Source organism: Abrus precatorius, unplaced genomic scaffold, assembly GCF_003935025.1.
Source record: "Abrus precatorius isolate BTA unplaced genomic scaffold, Abrus_2018 Scaffold8, whole genome shotgun sequence".
Classification (NCBI taxonomy): domain Eukaryota; kingdom Viridiplantae; phylum Streptophyta; class Magnoliopsida; order Fabales; family Fabaceae; genus Abrus; species Abrus precatorius.
This window is the reverse complement of record NW_020874428.1, coordinates 29097450-29118479: the sequence shown is the minus strand read 5'-3', so window position 1 is coordinate 29118479 and position 21030 is coordinate 29097450. Positions and strand designations below refer to the sequence as shown.

The following is a 21030-nucleotide window of genomic DNA, read 5'->3' as shown; positions in this document are numbered from 1 at the left end:
CACGAGAGAGTGGCATTTTGTTAATGCATGTCACATTGTGACTGCTTCTATTTTTTAGTATACGTGCAAAGAAAGCTCCCCTTGAGCTTCCACTAATTCATGTGTTACTGTTAGTCTGGTGAGGTTGAGGTATCTTCATTTGTAGTGAGTATGAACTTTCCTCATTTTTATGTGTTAATAAATCAGATGCTGAAGAAGTGTCAGCATTTTTGGAAGCATGTCAAGAAAAAATCTGGCCTCAAACACACACCCCCGTGACTTCTACTGTTTGTTTGTTTTGAAAGTCCTCGTGACCCCATTATGCGTTGGAATAGATCCAAGTTATACAAATTCAACCGTATTAAGAATTAAGCGTTGAAAAATAATGTCAGAGTTGATTATATGCATATTCGATTATGAGAAATTTGATTTTTCTTTCAATGTATTGATTTACAAACAATACTAAAAGATAAAGAGCTTTCTTTTAGTTGTGTAAAAGAGAATTTTATGTTAATCGAATGGATGAAAGAATGGCAGTGCAAACAATTCTTGAAATAATCTAAATTTAATAAGCAAGCATACCAGAACAAAGATAATTGAGAAAAGACTGTTAATTTATGAAAATATTAATAAAATTCTGTTAATAGATTATCTGTTCTTTTCTACCAAAAGCCAAACATGTAAATGCGAGCAAACAACATAATTTGAACAAAATTGTTTTAAAAAAGAATTCATCCAACAAACAAGCATTATACTTTAATTTCTTGTTTGTTTTGACTTGGCACTTTGTTTAAATTACTTCTGAATAATCACTCCTAAATACATACATTTATATAATGCTGTTTTGGGATTTAGAAATAATGTTGATATTTCTGACCTGCTTGTTTTCTACAATAATCGTAATATATTTAATCATTAGAGCTTATCTAAGAATTTCATTATTATATGGCCTTTATCAGGTACTTTTTTGGTCCATCTTTATCTAAGAATTTCTTTTTCTTGTTTATTTTTAATAGAGCGCATGAAAAACCACCCTAGTCTTGTTTTTGTCTCCAAATAATGAGCAAGGCCATATTTTTGGACCTTTATGAACCTATTAGTATCTAAAGTCCAAATAAGACCCAATCCAATAAGTAAGGTTATGGATTCAACGTACTGTGGGCTGTTTGGCTTGATGGGCCGATTTCAATTATAGGTCCAATTTAAACAAAACCCTTCTTCAACCTCAGCAGGTTTCAGGTTGAAGGTTCTGTTCTGAAGAAACCAAAGGTAGCATCGTTAGCCGCTCCTCCACAGTCGCCACCGTTGACGGCGTTGCTAACCAATAAACATGGCGGACGTGGTGCAGTACAAACTGGAGCGCATGCTGGATGAACTCGACGACCTTGAGCAGCGTGGGGTCTTTAGCCGCCGCGAGATCGCTGAGATCGTGAAGCAGAGGCGAAAATTTGAGTACAGGCTAAAGCGACCGAGTCCACTGAAGCAAGACTTCTTGGCCTATGTGGAGTACGAGACTCAACTCGACGCCCTCCGCAGGCTCCGCAAGAAATCGGTGGCGCGCGAGTTGATGAAGCAAGGGAATAAGAAGCTGAAGAAGTCCAAGTCCGATTTCGCTGGATTGCTAAGGATTATAGATATTTATGAACTTGCTTTGAAGCGTTACAAGGGCGATATTGATCTCTGGTTTCGCTATCTTGAGTTTTGCAGACAGAGAAAAAATGGAAGGATGAAGAAGGTAACCTTATGTTACTGTACTCTCTTATTATATAAGTATGCATTTATCTATGTATGTTGATTTGGATGAATATTTTTGTTTTGAATATTTGCAGGCACTGGCAAAAGTTATTAGGTTTCATCCAAAGGTTCCGGGGGTTTGGATTTATGCTGCAGCATGGGAATTTGATAATAACTTAAATGTTGAAGCTGCTCGTGCTTTAATGCAGGAAGGTCTAAGAGTTTGCCCAAACTCTGAAGACCTTTGGGTAGAGTATCTTCGGATGGAATTAACGTACCTTAACAAGTTAAAGGCCCGGAAGGTTGCTTTAGGTGAGGATGAGGGAACTCTTACTCGTGACCCTAGCACTGCTGATGAAAAACAATGGAGAGATGAAAACAAGGAGTTATTTATGTCCCTTGATGAAAAAGAGAATTATGATGGGCCAAACATTGAAAGTGATGAATCAAAGAAGAACCAGGAATTATTTGAGGAGCATGGTATGAATATTTTTCGAACTGTCTATAGTGGGGCGGTTGACGCTGTCCCTTCAAGTCTTAGTCTTAGGAAGCGTTTTTTTGAAATATTGGAGGGTACAAACTTATCAAGTTATGAAGATATGTGTAACGAGATGCTGAATCACATGAAGAGGGATTTTTCGACACAACCAGAATTTTGGGACTGGCTCGTAAGGCATGAATGTGGTCTTGAAAATGATCAAGAGACAAGTGAAGAATTCATAATTCCTAAGGTGGAAAAGGCTTTGCAGGTATGAATCTGTGAGAACTACTGAACCTATAGGGCAAATGGTATATGAGTAAATGCTTTCAGTTGACTGAGATTGAGGGACGCTTTAGCCTGAGAATAGGAAAACTAACATATTGTGACCATGAAGGTTATTATGGTAACACTGTTTATATTATACCCCCACGTGGAAGAATAACTTGTTGGATAGCAGTACCATCAAATTTTTCTATGATTTATTTTCTTGTGTGCTTTTGTTGATCTAATAAAACCTTGGGTCCTTTTCTGCTTCGTAGGTTTATGAGGAGGCTTTGAAAAATGTGCCATCAGGAGCTATGTTTAGCTTGTATGCAAATTTTCTAACAGGTATTGTTGTTCCTAAAGAAGGAGAAACCAATACAACTGAGTCATCAGGACTTGCCGAAAAATATTTGTCACATCTCCTGTCAATATATGAAAGGGCTGAAAGCATGGGATGCATTACTGAAGATCTTGCTTGCAAACACGTGTCCTTACATTTGCAATTGAGACAATTGGATGAGGCCAGAAAGCTGGCAGCTAAGCTTTGCAGTGGTAAACTTGCAGAATCAGTAGAGTTATGGGGGTTAAGGATCACTGTAGAAATTAGATGCATCACGAAAAGTTCTTCTTCACCAAGTAATGCTGATTTGCAATCTTTTTTTGAACTCCTTCGACAAATTTTGACGAAAGTGTCTGTTTCAAAATCAGAGCGCTTGTGGCTAAAGGTATGTTGTCAACACCTGTTTCTTATTTTTGTTCTCAGCAGTGAGCTGAGTTTGTACAAAATCTGCTTCAATCAGCTGATTTTGTCATGAATTTCCGTTGCCTCCTGGGTTTAGTTTGTAAAATATTTCTTTGTTTCTTGATTATTGAATATTTTTTAGCATTGTTTTGGTTAACATTACCTTTCTTTCTTTTTCAATATGGTATTCATTTGTTTTTCCTTGTAGATGATTAAACGATTTTTAGTTATTGTTAAAGATTTAAAGTAATGATTCATGTTACTGCAAAAATATCATTCTCTATTTCTTTTTAAGTTGTTGGCCTTTGATTTATTTCCCGTTTTGTAAAGAAGTATTTACCATTTGGCATTTGAAACCAAAGGTCTAGATGAATACGTATCCATTCTTAGTGCTGAAAATTTTCCTATTTCGTCCCAGCATTCTCTGTTAGTAACTGTTCGTGCATTTTATCTTTATTCAGTGAAGCTTGAATTGATTTTTCCGCTACTTGAAATATGCTGCATAATATTAAAACCACAAAGTTCTGAAATCAGTTTATCTTTCAAATCTTCACTCAAAACAGGCCCTTAAATTCTATGCAAATCAAAGACAGTATTTTGATAAACTTGTGGAGATTTCTGTTGTTTCTCTGGTCAGAGATGGTGGCAGTGAGAATGGATTTTCCCTTTCTACTGCCATCGTAAATTTTGTACTTCAAAAAGATGGAATTCAGCAGGCCAGAGATATCTATAAACGGTATGTGTTGTGGAATTTGCTTAGGGAACAGAGATTTTAACTTGTACCTATATTTACTCGACTGGTTCTCATTGCAGATTTCTAGCTTTACCGCATCCTGGCCTTGCTTTATATAGAAATTGCATTGGCCTGGAAACAAACCTTGCGTCAATAGGAGATAAAGATGCTCTCACAAATGCCAGGAAATTATATGAATCTGCTCTCGCAACTTATGACCAAAATGTCAGCTTGTGGCAAGATTACTATCGTATGGAGACAAAGGTAGATATTTCTTTCAACTTCCATGTGGCTTAATTACTGCTGAGACTGACAATATAATTGTCATTAATCGATCTCCTTTTTCTCGTTAGATTCTTTGGGGGATTTGGTTTGCATTTCATGTAACGAATAGTTATCATTCAATTCTAATGACGCATCCATGATATTTTTTGGGATTATGCAGATGGGAACATCAGACAAGGCTACTGCTGTCTATTGGCGTGCAAGGAGAATACTCAAAGATGCGAGTGAGTTTGCTGCTTCCACAGATTCGTGATAAATTCTAAATTAAGAGCATGGCCAGTGGAATCCAATTTTGACCACTTTTTCTTTTTCTTTTTCTTTTTAAAATCCCCCAGAAATTTGTTCTTTTTGACAAGTGTATGCCTAAATTTGTTTACCTCCTGAAGAGGGAGGGGATTTGAGCTTCCTCCGTTTCTCCCTTAAGCTAGATATTAACTGTAATATATCCTTGCACCCTTGTATGCGTATGTTGGGTCATGCTATTGTGAAGCATATTTAATGACTAATGTATCCTTATGTTAAAGATGTTAGATTTGTATATTTTTATACACATTTGAAGCCGGTGCTTTTAAACACGTTAGATTTTAAAATGTTAAATTTGTTTCGCGCGTAGGCATCATAGGTTGCAGGTGGAAAAATGATTGCGAAGGGGTTCGTATGAAACAACAAATGAAAAAAACAATCCTGTGTTATTTGGACCAATTAGTGATTAGTTTTCCCCTAATATCGTGTGGCACAGAAACGACATTACATAATATAACATTTAATATAATACAAATCCATATCAACGCATTGACCGTACTTAAACTACATTGAGTTTTTCTTTTATTTTCTTTCTAAATATCCTCCATGGTATGATATTGCTCCCCCCTTGTTAGCAAATACGGAATACAACTCTATGTGAAATTGCTGGGAGACAGATTTAACTTGATCTCAGGCTCTAAACTCTTGGCCATTGTGGACTCACTACCTGCAATAGTCAATTCACAACATGTAAATGTTTTGTAGCGATGAGCATGATTCACGAGACATTAAAGAACGTTTGTCTCAAAAATAAATGTGATTCCTTTCTCTTTCTCCAGTTAACCGATAAATGGGAGTTCCTTGTTCCTTGAGCTGACCATATTACCGATTGAACCATAAACACGAAAAAACACTTAATGATATATTGTTCCCTATGGTTATAATTTCTCCAGATCATAAAAGGTAAATTGCTAACCTCAAGTGTGCTAAAGACTAATCGCATTCGGCTAGCAACAACTGACGGTTTCTCAGCTTGACCCATCACAGCCGTTTGCTCTAATTGAAGAGTCTTTACGGGAAGCCTTCAACAAACACAGTAAGCAATACCAATGAGTTCTAAAAGGCTTTTGTAAACTTTAATTATTGCACTACAGCTAGTTAAGAGAACAAACACACTACATGTAGCAATTAGCAACAATTCTGGAAGATAATATTCTTTTGGGAAGCCCCTCTTTAAACAAGAGAGTTGACCACCATCAAAACTCGTACAAATAGAAGCATGTAAAAAAAGGAAAGAAAAGGAAATTTCAAAAGTCAAAATATGCAAGCATGGCATCTCACCAAGCCATTCCCTTCATAAAATATGCATTTGCTATTAGAGCACAAAAGCCTTTCCACTGAAGTCTCACTTCATCTGACACTGGAGGTGTAGATGACCATCTAACAATAGTTGGTTGGGGTGTACACAAGATGGTGATGAATATAATGCTTAACCAGAGAATGCACTCATCAACCTGCGTTACATAGAGCATTAACAAGAAGACAATTGAGATCTAGCAGCCTATTTGCTTCTACAATGCTTAGGATTGAAACGCCCGATATAAACCAAAGAGGTTTGGATTTGAAACCATGACATGAGCCTCTACTAAGAAATTATTGTGATAATCATGATTTATGACTTAGAATCAACTGGTTAAAATCCAAGTAGAACTGACCTCCTCTGAGATGATCTTAGATTTCAAACTTGTGCTTCCACCATAACTTTGCATTGCTTCAATTTCAACCCCCGAGTCCTTCATATCAGTAAGTTCTTTCCTTAATCCTTCATCAGTGCATCCAAGCGCATATGCATTTACCCCAGCACTGATGAACTCCTGAGAGCAAAAACAGACAACATAAATTGGTTGTTGGAATACAAGAATTGAAAGAACCCAAAAAGGGTGTAAAGGAAGCATGTCAATGGAAATACTTTTAGATTGTCACCTCCACCACGAACAATGAAGTTCCTGTATCTCCTAAACAAGCTGATGGCTATGTTGCGTGAAGAACGAAACTCATCATCAGATGAAATGGAATCCTGTAATCCACACTGCTGCCATTCATATAATGTGAAAATCCAAAGACATATCAATCACCAAGAGCAATGATAAGTCAACTAAACCAGACACAAGTCAATGAAGCAGCAAGCATACTTACCAGCCATTTATGTGTAGCAACATGATGGAGTAGATGAACACTCTTCTGTAGCTTATCACATTTCCCATAGAAGGATGAACTATAAAATAATATATTACCAGAAGGACTCCCAAAAGGTTTAGGATTGCAATTCACGAAATTAACATTATTGTTGATCTTGCATGGATATGTTTGTTGAGCAGAAGCTGAATCTTGATGTAAATGGCACTTTAGAATAGCTCTGGGAGCATACAACGCTAGCATGTTTGAACCATGATATTGATATCACCCTTCAAAATAATCCAATAAATATATAAATGAAAAGATCTTGGCTAAGAGAAATAAACATGAATTGGAGAGGGAGAGTGATACCTGCCAAAGGGTAAGCATAAAGCAAATAGAAATATAGAAATAGGAAATGAGAAGAGTTAAAGATTTTAGAAAAGTAAGTGTGAAACGAGGCTTCAGCGGAACCACGAATTGTATGAATGGTTTGGGGCTACCAAGAATCGCTTTCAACTCTTGATATCATGAATCCTTGGCTGTCTTTCCCCACGCAATTCACAATACTTACGTTACGTGTACTGTATCCAAACAATCATCGTTCCATTTTTCTTTTCTGCTCCCAACATCAACATAGTTCGCTTCGGTTTCATTAAGATTGCTACTATTGATTCCAAAATTTTGTGTCGCAGTTTTGCAATCCCCAAAGATATTGCTAATTTCAGTATTTTACTTATATATTATTTTTATTTTTTTTATAATTCCTAGCCAAAGCTTTTTGATCAGCATTTTCCCAGCTAAGTTGATAATATATGATTGATGCTAAAATAAATTATCGAATTATAAGGAAAATTAAAAAAAAAATAATCTCATGGGGATTAGATTCACAATAAACAAGAAAAAAAATAAAATTGAGCATTTATTCAACGCTTATCCTCGTCTCAGCTGTTATGATTTTTCCGCCGGTTTTGGCTTATATATACATTCGTGTATTTTTTTTTTTTACGGGCCACTAATAATCTAATATTCGTGGTCTTCAAATAAAATAATAAACTCTGTATGTATAATTGGTTTATATATTTTTTATGGGTTTTTGTCAATCTAAGAACTGAGGTTTAGTACTCATAAATAGAAAATTTTTATAAAAAAATACACAGTTATTATATTAAAATTATAAAAATAATAAATTTTTATTAATAAAATTTTACAATTAATTTTTATATATAATAAAAAATGAGATAAAAAAATGATCGATGTGATAAAAAGTAAAAGAAAAAATATTACATAAATAATATAATTCTAACTAAATAGATCAGATTATCAACCCTTTGTGTAAATATGAATCCTCATTTTTCAATCATAAATTTTTAAGATTCATTTTTAATTTTATTAAGTCACGTGACTTCTCTTATATTGTTTAATTATTTATTTATATTTTAGAAATATTATTACTTAAATTTAATTTTTCATCTAAATTAAAATAAATTTATATAATTTTAAAAAATATATAAAAACTAAACTTAATTTTTATTACGTTCAATTTTTGCTACATAGCCAACTAGCCACCATTCCACCAACCACAAAAATGCCAAGATTTTGTCAATTATACCCTTTGACTTTGTAAATCAGTATTTCAAGAGTATTAATTAAATAATTTGTTCAATACGTATTTAAGAATATAAAAAAAATTAACAAATAATATTTTGTAAAAATCATATTATTGAATGATAATAATTTATTGAATTATATAATTATTAATAAAAATTATTATATCTAAATTTGTATCATATTTTTTTGTAAGAACATGTTAAGTATTAATTAAAAATAAATTTTTTAACTTAATCTTTAAAAGTGAATCTAAGTAAATAACGATAATAAAATATTATTAAAGCTACTTATTATAGTTTTATATCTTTAATGTAATAATTATTTTTTAAAAATATTATTTTTAGAAGTTTAAAATTTGTTTTAAAAACTGAAATTAATAAAATTGTAAACTAATAATAAATAATTATTTATAAAAAAATAAGTCAAGATAATAAAAATTATAAAGAGCAGTGTATTTACAATATTGTTTCTTTAATTAATATTCTTAACACACTAACAGACGTTTGTCTTTGCCTTTCTAAGTCAGTTTCTTTCGTTTCCTTTCCGTCCCTTTCATGATCAGACAATCTCACCAAACTTAATAATATCACATATTTGCTGTATTTTTATTAATTATTAAATCGAAATTTGAAAGTAGAAAATAATTTTAAAATATAGATAAATAATTAAAATTAAAAATACTAAAATTATATAAAAAATAAATTATAAGTACAAAAAAATCTAATATTTCTTTTAATAAATCGTGTGTAAGGGTAAGGCCTAGGGCTTTATAATAAACGCTAGCGCTTCTATTTTATACGAAAAAATATATTACGTAGCTGTCATAATATACAGCGGGTTAAAAAAAATGGCGCAAACTTATCATCGCTTCATATTATTAAAACCTTTTGGAAAATTCCATCACAAAAATCAATATGTTCATATTGAATTTAGTTGAAGAAAAAAATGCTAACAGTACTTAGGGTAATGATTAAAAAATTAAATCATTTTTTTTATTAAAAATATGTTCATTCTCAAATTTTTAAATATATTTTAAAAAAATATTATTATTAGTTTCTTAATCAAAAGCCCTTAACACACATGTTTACAAGGAAAAAAGAATAAAGAAGCAAAAAACAGCGACTAAATTGCATCCATCAGTTTAGAAAATTGTCTTTGATGAGTTATGAGTGATTAATTTGGTTCCACAACAAAAGTGGGTCCCATTTATTAGCATGGGACAATATCACGGACAATCATCCACAGCCGTTGGATATTTATTTTAGTTTTATAAATTATGAAACTATCATTTTAATTGTTAAATTCATTTTAGTGTAACTGAGAGGGGATTGGGAAGGACAAGGGAGTGTGGTCGGGTAGTGCTCCAACCACTCGCTGGCGATGTGGTATTATCGACTCTCGATTTAGGATTTAGGAAGAGGAACCTCTCACCTGTCACAGCCACCAACTCCTTCTTCTTTTTTTCTTTTTTTTTAATTATTTAAATATCTTACTATATTTATGTCCAAGTCCATCAGATAAGCGTGCCTCTTGGTTCATACACACATATATAATATACCCACTACACCATACACACACTTCTCTTCTCTGTTATGCGAATGCTTATTTGGGCTTCCCCATTTGCTTCATTCTGAACAAATCCATACCCAGAAGACACCAATCTCTGTTAGCGCTCTACGCTTCTTCTATCTCTTTCTCTGTTGCATTTTACCACGTGGGTGCCTGTTTTTTTCATCCTCGCTTAATGCACCATAATGATCCGTTTATTTGGTTTCTCAGTTTCTGACGATCTGAAATTGAAGTTTAGATCTAGGCCAAAATTATAGAGATTTGATTTGGTTTTTCTGTGATTCTAGGTGCGTGCTGTGGGGTAGTTGATAAACAACCTCATTTTATTATAATAATTATGATCTTTCTTATTATATAATATATTATTTATTCTTCATGCCGTATTTCGTTTGCCATGCTACAGTGATATGTTGATTCGATTTCTGAGTTCTGCAAAATGTCACGGGTTGATATTTGATTTTCTATGATAATTTTTGTGTGATGGGACGCTCTAGTTTTTCATGGAAGCTTGTTTCATTGTTTAAGTACACTGAGTGCGATCACATATGATTTAAGAGAAGAACTAGTATTTATTTTCTCAAAGGTTCCACCTTTTAGGAATCTAGAAGCCAGAATTAGCCTTGTTTATGTCTCTGCCAGCAATGCCAACCAATATCTTGTTCAGTTTTGACATGCAAGTTTTGGCCGTTTAGGTTTGGGGGAGTAAATGTCTTGTGCCATAGCCATACTTTCTATATACCGGTAATGACATGATTCCATTACAATGGCATGAAATCCTGCTACCCCTGTGGTGTGTCAATGACTTGTTATCTTAACCCGTTAATTTGTTTTGTCCCATATTTTGCTTAGAATATGAGGGGAGCTTTGTGGCAACTTGGGCAATCAATCACTCGCCGTCTTGCCCATGGAGACAAAAAGGCTGTTGCTCGTCGATGTTTTGCCACAGAAGCTGAGCTGAAAAAGACAGTGTTTTATGATTTCCATGTTGCTAATGGTGGGAAGATGGTTCCTTTTGCTGGATGGAACATGCCAATTCAATACAAGGACTCAATCATGGACTCAACCATAAATTGTAGGCAGAATGGTAGCCTTTTTGATGTTTCTCATATGTGTGGGCTAAGCCTCAAGGGAAAGGACTCTGTCCAATTCCTTGAAAAGCTAGTCATTGCTGATGTTGCCGGGCTTGCCCCTGGAACTGGGACATTGACTGTTTTCACAAACGAAAAGGGAGGGGCAATTGATGATTCAGTTATTACTAAGGTGACGGATGACCACATATACTTGGTTGTGAATGCTGGGTGCAGGGATAAAGATCTGGCTCATATTGAGGCGCATATGAAGGCATTCAAGGCCAAAGGTGGTGATGTGTCGTGGCACATCCATGATGAGAGATCTCTACTTGCTCTGCAGGTCATTTAACATGCTCTCCCACATTGATATCTGGCCAAACACACTTTCAACTTGTTTTGTTTGTTTTGTATTACCTATCTCCTGCAGCCTCTAAGGTTTTCTCTTCCTATAGTTATTTGCAAATATATGCATTTTAATTGTTAAGATCTAGTACAGCAAGTATTGAAGTATTCATGCATGTGTGTTTTGTCCACTACCTTGTTTCTTTATTAAAATTGTCCTTTTAAGATTGAAAATGTTAAGTTTTTCCCTTCAATCTGTTTCACTTGAGATGGCTGTAAAACCAATGATTTAGGATATTGTTCAGTATACTCTCATATCTTTTATTGTAGTGTCATATACTTTTTGGCCATGTTGCATGTTATTCTTTCCCTACAGTAAAGAATATTAAAACTTGTGTTTAGCATGCTCATTAAATGATTACGATTCACTTGTTCAGGTGATTTTAAATTAACTGTTCCTCACTGTAACATCAATAAAGGATTCTTATTGTCTCTGGTGCAGGGTCCACTTGCTGCCCCTGTTCTTCAACACCTGACAAAAGAGGATTTAAGTAAGCTATACTTTGGGGAGTTCCGTGTGTTGGATATCAATGGCTCACAGTGCTTTCTTACACGGACAGGGTATGCTTTCTTGTCTTTTTCTTTCACCAACAACAGCACTTTATTTTTGAAAGTTCATCTGAGTTGTAATCATGTTACCTAAAACTCCATCTTCTTGTACTCTGGCTATCTATCCTTCCCTTTCAAGATAAACTATTCTTTTTTTCTTTTTTTTTTTGTGAACTGTAATTTTATTTTGCATGTTTGTGTTATTAGCTCATATTTTGTCAGGGACAACGTGCTTGTTCTCATTGGGTTGTACCATGCATAATAACACTATAAAATTTCAGGTACACTGGAGAAGACGGATTTGAAATATCAGTTCCTTCGGAGCATGGAGTAGATCTCGCCAAGGCAATACTGGAAAAATCTGAAGGGAAAATAAGATTGACAGGATTGGGTGCTAGAGATAGTCTGCGACTTGAAGCTGGATTGTGCTTATACGGGAATGACTTGGAACAACACATTACACCTATTGAGGCAGGACTCACATGGGCTATAGGGAAGAGGAGGAGAGCAGAAGGTGGTTTTCTTGGAGCTGATGTTATCCTGAAACAGCTTGAAGGAGGTCCTTCCATCAGGCGTGTTGGTTTCGTTTCTTCAGGTCCACCTCCTAGAAGCCACAGTGAGATTCAAGATGAAGGAGGCAAGAACATTGGGGAGATCACAAGTGGTGGATTCAGTCCTTGCCTACAGAAGAACATAGCCATGGGATATGTGAAATCTGGATTGCACAAGGCTGGCACCAAAGTAAAGATTATTATTCGAGGAAAAGCCAATGAAGGGGTCGTTACGAAAATGCCATTTGTTCCAACAAAATACTACAAGCCATCTTGATTTACTTCCAACGTTTTTTATCTCAAACATTTTCAAATTACGCCCCCATGTTGACAATTTTTCCCATTATCTGAGTGTTACAGTCAATGTTAATGTCATTATCTTTCTCACATAAAATACTAGGCTCTCTCTTGCATTCATAACTCGATATCAATTCTCAGATATGTATGAGTTGAATTTCACAAATATTATCATGATATTTCTCGACATTTTCCCAGCCAATTACCAAGTTAGAATTATCCACTATACATCCTTGAAACTCAAGTAACCATTCTGAAGTTATCAAGAAACAATAATGTTTCATGTTGAAACAGTTGATTGTGGTTCTATTGTCAGACTAGCGTTCACAGGGTTATGTCCAGGAAATGATGATGATGTTGTACAATCTCTACAACTATTGTTCACACAGTTGCTCAAAAGATGGAAAATTAGAACTACGGCATTGCAATTTCAACATAATAACCAACACATCCTTTGTTTTCTAATTATTTCTAACAATGGGGATGGTGGGAAGTGAAAAACGCATATTGGATCGTATGGATAATATGACCAGCTAACTTGCGTGAATCAATCCTATAGCATGGTGAGCCATTTGTTCAAAATCTAGTGCCAAGGTGAACAAAAGGGTGTTATTCTTTTAAAATAGATCATTTGGCTCATATTTATGTTGTATACTAGTATCTTATACACATTTATGAGATGCACAACGACCTATGTTGTCTGATTTTGAGTTAGTATTTATGTTTAAATATGTTTTTAATACACACATATCCCTGTATGGAGAAAGATTTTTTTCACTAGTGTAAGTCTGAAAATTCTTACACTTATTTTATTTAATTTAAATCTAATAGTAAGTAAAGTAATAAATTGTTAAATTTAAGATAAATGAAAAATTCAGATTAAGTATAAGAGTTTTTAAACTTACACTGGTATAAGAAAATCTTGTCTTTATATATATATATATATATATATATATATATATATATATTAAATTTGATCCTCATCAATTTTAAAAGTAGTCTCCATTATTACTCACAGTAATGACATTCAAATATAACAAGTAATGATGTGTTTAAATATATTTTACGTTATTTGTAAGTGATAAAATAACTATTTTTAAAAGTTTTAAAATTTATGAAAATTAAAATTAATAAAAAATTATGAATTAAAACTAAATGCAACCTTATTTATATAAATTGAAAATATGTTTTATCTTATAACATAAAAAAATAACTCAACCTTTGACACATGAATAAAATTTCAACATATATTAAATATCTTTTTCTTGTGTAACATTCTTGAGCAGATGCTCAACATCTTTACGTAGGCAAAAGTTAAGTAGCATTGTACCTAAAATTTTCGTTTTGGCCAAATGGCTATCCTTCTTGTGTATGTATAGTCAAAATAAATTTTTGTTAAGTATAGCATTATTTTTAAGTTTTCATCTATCAATTTTAGAAATTTTATGACATGATCTCGGAGCTTATATAAATAAGAAGTCATGAACTGATCATTCTTTTAAATAAAAATTTAATTACGGTATAAGTTAACGTAGGATGATTCGGTTATACTTACTATATCCTTCATAAAGTCAAATGAGTATTGAATAGATCAAAGAAAATCATAAGGTCAAAGAGCTGCCACTTCGTGGATGATTTTCATCTCATACATGTAAAAGAGAAAGAGAGGTAAACAACATGCAAATTTTAGAGGCCAAAAAAGGGAAAGAATTGCGCTTGTCTTACTAAACATTTTTTTTTGGAAAGCTAATGCATTGTATTTCTAAAACATGTTTAAAAGCGAAGTTTTGTTGCCGAGAATAACTTCATCTGAACATGATTATTTTTTATAAAAGATATTTATAATTAAAAATAAAATAAAATACATCTGAAGAAATTATAGCTAATAAATAACAAAATGGTAATAATGATTTCACATTCTATTCATGTGTATTTTCAAATATATGTATATAAAAAATAAAAAAGTAAATTATAAATAAAATAACAATATACAACATCACGTACAATATTATTTTTGGTGATCCATAATTTATATCATTATCTATTTATTACACATTTCTCTTGAAATTCTTTTTATTTCTCTCTTTTTTGTATAACATGTGGTAAAAATTAATGTACTACCAACATTTCTTTAATTTTCTAGAGTTGAGATGCTCTACTTCGAATATTTAAACTTTTCCCTGTTTCCCATGAAATTTCGAGTGGTTGGACTATTAAAAAACATTACTCATTAGTTAACCTTATTTGAATAGATCCTCATCAATAATTTATACCAAAATCTCAATTTCATAGAGCCTTGACAAGGATTATACTCCAGTTTTATTATATTCAGTCAGTTTACTTGCAGCTTGAAAAATCACCGAGTTGTATTTTGAATAGCAAAGTTGTCAGAATATAAAAAATAATATATTAAACATATTTGGTAGGAGTAGGGGACAAAATGTTGCATATCCCAATTTTCATAAAGGAAATAAGCATTGATCTAAACCTAGTCTTTCCTTTCTACATCAAAAGAATGAAAGAATTGATAATTTTTTAGTTTACAAAAATGAAAAAAAAAAGTCAACGAATTAACGTTATAGCTTAGAACAATTTGCTGGCAAATTCATCCACAGCTATTCCCTCCGTTCGACAGGAAGCTGATTTTGCGGCGAGTTCTCTCAGCTGTGACACACTTCTTCCCAATTGCAAAGCCATCTTCATTTCAAAGAGCTCCCCATTTTCTCTTTTCTCAAAGTCTTTCTCTTCCACTGCACCTTCAATTGTCTCTTCCAACAGATGAAAGAATCCGCCACAATATCTGTACATTTCAAACACCATACCGACTTGCCCTCCATGCTCAAAAGCATTAATGGCTGCAGCTAATGACCCAGCCATCACTGCCACTATACCTGCCATTGATCCATTGCCCACAAATGCAGATCCCACTGCTGCAATGCCAGTGAGTAAAGGGCCTGCTATGGCCAAACCCTTGTTGATTTTCAACGCTATGTTTCCTAGCCTCTCATAGTCCTCAATGTCTTTGTTCTTTACCACTTCAACAACTTCCCTCAATTCCATTTCTAGTTCTTCACTCCATCCATTTCTCCTGCTTTTCACTTTTCGTTCGTGGCTTTTATTTTTCCTTTGGAACTGAGTTGAAGGCCACCAAGCAGCAGGTTCAAATTTTGCAGGAAATTTGTCAAGCATGGCTCCCAACAATGGAAGTGGATAAGCTTTGTCAAGCGCCAGAACCTTCTCCATTGAACCCTTCACATCTTCCTCTGTAGCATTTCCAAGAGAAAGTGTGGTTTGGATTTGGGTCTGAAGCTGTTTAAACAACCTTGTGGCATTGCGCTGTTCCTCAGCGAGCTGTGAGGGCTGAATCTTGTTCATGACGAGCAACATTCCAGTGGCGGCAGAAAACAAAAGAGTGGACGATAGTTTCAGAGCCAAAAGGGGTGCACCTGCACCACTTGCGGCTGCAACACCAGCCATTGTTGCAGCAGTGAGTGTAATCATGTTGATGTTGTTCAAGAGGAGGGTGTTCCAATTGTCACGCTGCTCACCAATGTTTTTGTGCATTTCAATTCTGTCAGCTACGGCATCTAAGATTGCGTAGAGTTGCATGGTGCACATAGAGGGTGTAGAATTGGATAAATCATCGTTTAACTGTGTGCTAGGGATGACATTCTTTTGATCAAGTAATGGGACCGAGTCTGTGAATGTTAACCCCTCAACAAACTTTCTTGTAGTGATGGTAGGTATCTTTGGCAATGAGACATTGACTCTTGGAAGCTTTGGGACATGGATTGCGGCATTTACTTTCCTTGAAGACAAGCAAGAAAAAGAAGAAGAAAGTAGAGTCGCGGTTTGTATGGAAGCCATGAAATGAGAGTAGATATAGTTGTGAGGTAATTGAAGTGTTTTGTGTATGCTGTGTTTATTACGAGAGTTTGGAGAAAAGGTGGTGTGAATATGTATTTAGATGGGTGCATGGCGGTATTTATATATAACTAACGAAAACAGAAGAGAAAAGTCAAATCAAAATAAGGAAACTTAAGACTGACCAATTTCATTGACTTGGTCTGTTCAAAATTTCCAACCACGGGCTCACGCCGTTGGGCTCTGAACATGGGACATGGTAAAACCATAAGACTGCATTGCGCAATGTTGCCTTACAAAATGAATGAAAGAATAGTCATACACGAAATAAAGCTACTGTTTACTTATACCTTTCTTTTTATTTCAGCTAGTACCTTTTACTTATTCAATTTTCAATACAATGGCATTTACTATACGGTGTCATTGATTTTTTCAGAAAAACTAATTCTTTTGAAGGGGTGGTGGTAGGTGTACACACACCTTCAACGTAAATAAGAACTTCACAGATGGAGTAGATTAACGTTCTACTTTTCTATTTCTATTTTCTTTCTCACTTTAAACAAAAAATGACACAAAAAAAAACTAATCCGAGCACTTTCTAGTTACACTTTATATAAAGATTTCTCATTATTCCGTGTCATATTTTTATATTCATTTTTACATTCATTAGAAAAATATATATCTTTCTCCGTTTAAATTGTTATTTTGATATTTTATAAAAATATATGTAAAAAATAATTTTCCACTTTATATGTTCAGTGTAGTTTTTGAAGTGTCTTTGGCAATGTGAATTATCTAAAATGCTCCACTGAGCTAATTTTGAAATAGGACTATCGTTAGACAAAAATCTGTGTGTGGACTTTATCAGCAGATAATTTTATTCAAGAATGACGAACGCCAAGGGTGAGTTTGATTTTGGAGGCACTGCGTAAAAAATAAGTCCATAATAAATATTGGTGACAATAAATAACGGCACAATACTATATTACCATTAATATCTGAAGCATCATAATAAATTAATTATTGAGTGCCATGGACTCTGTTGCCAAGATTTGACAATTAATTTCATTTAAGTAGTGTGAGATATTTAAGAACTCACTTGTTTGAATTTTTTTTTAAGAAAGAAAAATGTTTTTCACAAGAACAAGTAAAAGTCACCTTTACTTTAATAAATATATATATATATATATATATATATATTACATTACAATAAAAAATGTATTAATGTTTTAATACATTTAAAAAAAGAAAATTATATTATATAACAGAATTTTTTTTTCAGTTTAAACAGACTAACCCTAATTAAACTCACTACTCAAAAGCGCTTATTATCAAGAATAAGACAAGAATGATCGGCTACGTACGAACAGACTAAGATATTTTTTCCCGTTTTTCTTGACGTCCTTCTTGCTACACTTCAATGATGTTCAAGGTTCTTATTACAAGGTACAGAAAGAACCAAGTTAAGAGTCTGGTTTCTCATATTTGATTCAATATATTATGTTTGTGCAAACTTATTTAAATAAAATTCAATTCTGTTTTTAAGGCGTTTGGTCTGGTTATATGCCATGACTGTCTATCCTTAATGATTTTAAATATCCGACGACTAATATTCTTGGTAATTTGACGACATAAATAAAACGGGGAGACGACTGTTCATTAAACTTTTGAATTTAAGACTATATTTAATTAAGATTGACAAAAGAAATACTAATTAAAGTGAAATAAAATTAATTAAATGATAGTAACTTACTATTAGTATGTTTCACTGTACAGTTCATTTTAAAAGATGAAAAGATCGGATAAAAGGATAGAATAAAAGTATTTTTTATTCTATTTTATTTCATTTTATGTTACTAGTGCGTAAATATCCAACGACATGTATATTATAGCAATTTTATTTACAACATATTCGTGATTATTAATTAAAATGTATTAAAAATTATAAAAATATGTGAATTTTTTTTAAAATTTAATTATTTTATTTATATTTTTATAAATTTTAATAACTATATATATATATATATATTAAAATAAATGTATTAGAGAGTATATTATTTTCCCTCCTTGCATATGAATGAATGCTTAATTTACAAATTATATATGTATTCTTGAAATCTTGCATGACTTTCTAATTTTTGGAGTCCCCTGATTTGTTTGTGCACTTCTTCAACGTTAGGAGCTACGTTGCAAGCGCAACAAGAGGGAGGTGAATTACCTTCTATCTCCATGAAAGGGAACCATTTCAAAAATATTAAATTGCAACGTAACAAATAAAAATCTTCGTATTAAAACAAGAAAAATTGAGAAGTGAATATGGTTGAGTCAAATTCACAAAGGTATACAAGTATAGTGTATATATATATATATATACAGATTCTCTCGAGTGTGAAGCTATGTCAGACTATACAACAAAGAACAAAAGAATGCGTTGTCATGAAATGTTATGTTAAAAGAGTTTGCTGGCGAATTCATTACGATGTGAAGCAGATTTTGATGCAAGTCGTCTCAGATCCGAAACGCTTCTTCCCAACTGCATTGCCACCTTCATTTCAAACACCTCACCATTTTCTCTTTTCTCGAAGTCTTTCTCATCAAGCGTTGCTTCAATTGTCTCTTCCAACAGCGTGAAGAATCCTCCACAGTTTCTGTACATTTCAAACAACATACCCACTTGCCCTCCATGCTCAAAAGCATTAATTGCTGAAGCCAATGACCCAGCCATCACTGCCACTATTGCTGCCATTGACCCATTGCCCACAAATGTAGACCCCACTGCTGCAATGCCAGTGAGTAAAGGGCCCGCAATGGCTAAACTCTTGTTCATCTTCAACGCTATGTTTCCTAGCCTCTCATAGTCCTCAATGTCTTTTCTCTTTACCACTTCAACTACTGCCCTCAATTCCATTTCTAGTTCTTCACTCCATCCATTCCTCTTGCTTTGTACTCTTACTTCGTTGGTTTTATTTTTCCTTTGGAACTGAGTTGAAGGCCACCAAACAGCAGGTTCAAATTTTGCAGGAAATTTGTCAAGCATGGCTCCCAACAATGGAAGTGGATAAGCTTTGTCAAGCGCCAGAACCTTCTCCACTGAACCCTTCACATCTTCTTCTGTAGGACTTCCAAGAGCGATTATGGTTTGGATTTGAGTCTGAAGCTGTTTAAACAACCTTGTAGCATTGCGTTGCTCCTCAGCGAGTTGTGAAGGCTGGATTTTGTTCATGATGAGTAACATCCCGGTAGCCGCAGAAAACAAAAGAGTGGATGATAGTTTGAGGGCCAAAAGCGGTGCAGTGTCACCACTTGTGGCTGCAGCAACACCAGCCATGGCTGTGGCAGTGAGAGTAATCATGTTGATGGAGTTCAAAAGAAGGGTGTTCCAGTTGTTCCTTTGTTCGCCAACGTTTGTATGCATTTCAATTCTGTCAGCAACAGCCTCTAGAATTGCGTAGAGTTGAGTAGTGGCCTTGGACTCGTTGTTAGAGCTGTATAAATTATCATATATTTGTGTGGTGATGGCATTCTTCTCTGATGGGGTTGTGTCTATAGATCCATTAAAATCCTCAATATGCAGCTTTCTTAGTGGTACTTTTGGAACCGAATAAGTGACCCGTGGAAGTTTAGGGACATGGATGGAGGCGTTGACCGCCCTTAAAGAGTAACAACAAGAAGAAAGAATAGCTGTGGTTTGTAAAGAAGCCATGGTGGGACTGAATAATCGGATCGTAGTTTCTTCTCTGTGTGTGGTTTGTGTTGAGGAGATGAAATTGGGGGTTGAAAGAGATTTGATGAATATTTTGAGATGGGGATTGAGGCTTAGGTGTGCGTATATATATATATATTAATGAAAGAAGCCCACAAAAGATGTTGACAATGAATTGATCAATTGTTGAAGACTAGACTTGGCCTTCTTGTGGGGGCTGACTCTTTCCAGCTCTCAGACTTGTAAGTTTCAAGTTCGAAATTTCAACCCTTTGGCTTTCCACTTTCAACATGCGACGCAGTAAAGCCACCCAACGCCATGTTGGAGGAAATGTCAAACTGTGTTATATACTTAATCTATTAAGGATAAAAACAGCATAAGAGTTATTTTGTCTTTATCGCTTCCTTTACTGTCTCTTTTGATTTATTTCGTTAGATTAATTTGACTTTTTATCACTTCCAACAATTCCAAGTGCCTCCCACTATTTAACCTTAATTTTGTAATCTTGAAATGTAATCTGTATTATGTGACCATTAATGTATCATCAAAGTGAGAAGGGACACTTGTTAATTGGGTGCACTGTGAGATGGGTTGAAGGATAAAAAATGATAGAAAAAAATAAAAGAAAGTTGAAATATACGATAAATAGTATGATAAAAAAAAAAAAAAACTAAAAATGCCTTTTTACACTCTTGAATGTGTGTGAAATAAGAGCAGAGAAGATAGAGATAATAAAATATGGGATGTAAAATAATTATAAAAAAATTAAATGTGAAAA

General features: G+C 33.9%; 5 protein-coding genes across 13 annotated transcripts; 2 read left to right on the top strand and 3 right to left on the bottom strand.

Annotated features, from left to right (window-relative positions):
• The first annotated feature begins 1209 nt into the window (after window positions 1–1209).
• LOC113845937 (U3 small nucleolar RNA-associated protein 6 homolog) lies at window positions 1210–4908 on the top strand. The gene is made up of 6 exons (XM_027473667.1): window positions 1210–1714; window positions 1809–2462; window positions 2734–3183; window positions 3764–3936; window positions 4014–4197; window positions 4379–4908. Exons 1-6 carry the CDS (start codon window positions 1310–1312, stop codon window positions 4469–4471), a joined length of 1959 nt encoding a protein of 652 aa, XP_027329468.1. The 5' UTR covers window positions 1210–1309; the 3' UTR covers window positions 4472–4908.
• On the bottom strand, window positions 4878–7131 carry LOC113845938. 4 transcript variants are annotated; one of them, XM_027473671.1, is made up of 7 exons: window positions 7009–7037; window positions 6658–6926; window positions 6431–6550; window positions 6177–6335; window positions 5803–5975; window positions 5438–5543; window positions 4878–5188 (listed from the first exon to the last, which is right to left on the bottom strand). In XM_027473671.1, exons 2-7 carry the CDS (start codon window positions 6898–6900, stop codon window positions 5159–5161), a joined length of 831 nt encoding a protein of 276 aa, XP_027329472.1. In that variant the 5' UTR covers window positions 6901–6926; window positions 7009–7037; the 3' UTR covers window positions 4878–5158. The 4 variants fall into 4 exon arrangements, with proteins under 4 accessions (XP_027329472.1, XP_027329471.1, XP_027329470.1 ...); XM_027473669.1 differs by having other exon boundaries at window positions 4892–5188; window positions 6431–6553; window positions 7009–7131; XM_027473670.1 differs by having other exon boundaries at window positions 6658–7010.
• Window positions 7132–9685: 2554 nt separating this feature from the next.
• Window positions 9686–13423, top strand: LOC113874925 (aminomethyltransferase, mitochondrial). 6 transcript variants are annotated; one of them, XM_027513223.1, is made up of 5 exons: window positions 9772–9961; window positions 10509–10557; window positions 10666–11226; window positions 11731–11849; window positions 12119–13387. In XM_027513223.1, exons 3-5 carry the CDS (start codon window positions 10669–10671, stop codon window positions 12663–12665), a joined length of 1224 nt encoding a protein of 407 aa, XP_027369024.1. In that variant the 5' UTR covers window positions 9772–9961; window positions 10509–10557; window positions 10666–10668; the 3' UTR covers window positions 12666–13387. The 6 variants fall into 6 exon arrangements, with proteins under 6 accessions (XP_027369022.1, XP_027369023.1, XP_027369024.1 ...); XM_027513224.1 differs by having other exon boundaries at window positions 9781–9912; window positions 12119–13385; XM_027513225.1 differs by lacking the exon at window positions 10509–10557 and adding an exon at window positions 10027–10103 and having other exon boundaries at window positions 9824–9912; window positions 12119–13385.
• Window positions 13424–15268: 1845 nt separating this feature from the next.
• LOC113874642 (probable F-box protein At4g22030) lies at window positions 15269–16552 on the bottom strand. Its single transcript, XM_027512858.1, has one exon. It carries the CDS (start codon window positions 16550–16552, stop codon window positions 15269–15271), a length of 1284 nt encoding a protein of 427 aa, XP_027368659.1.
• A 2446-nt stretch (window positions 16553–18998) lies between these two features.
• Window positions 18999–20252, bottom strand: LOC113874641 (probable F-box protein At4g22030). Its single transcript, XM_027512857.1, has one exon. It carries the CDS (start codon window positions 20250–20252, stop codon window positions 18999–19001), a length of 1254 nt encoding a protein of 417 aa, XP_027368658.1.
• Window positions 20253–21030: the final 778 nt, after the last annotated feature.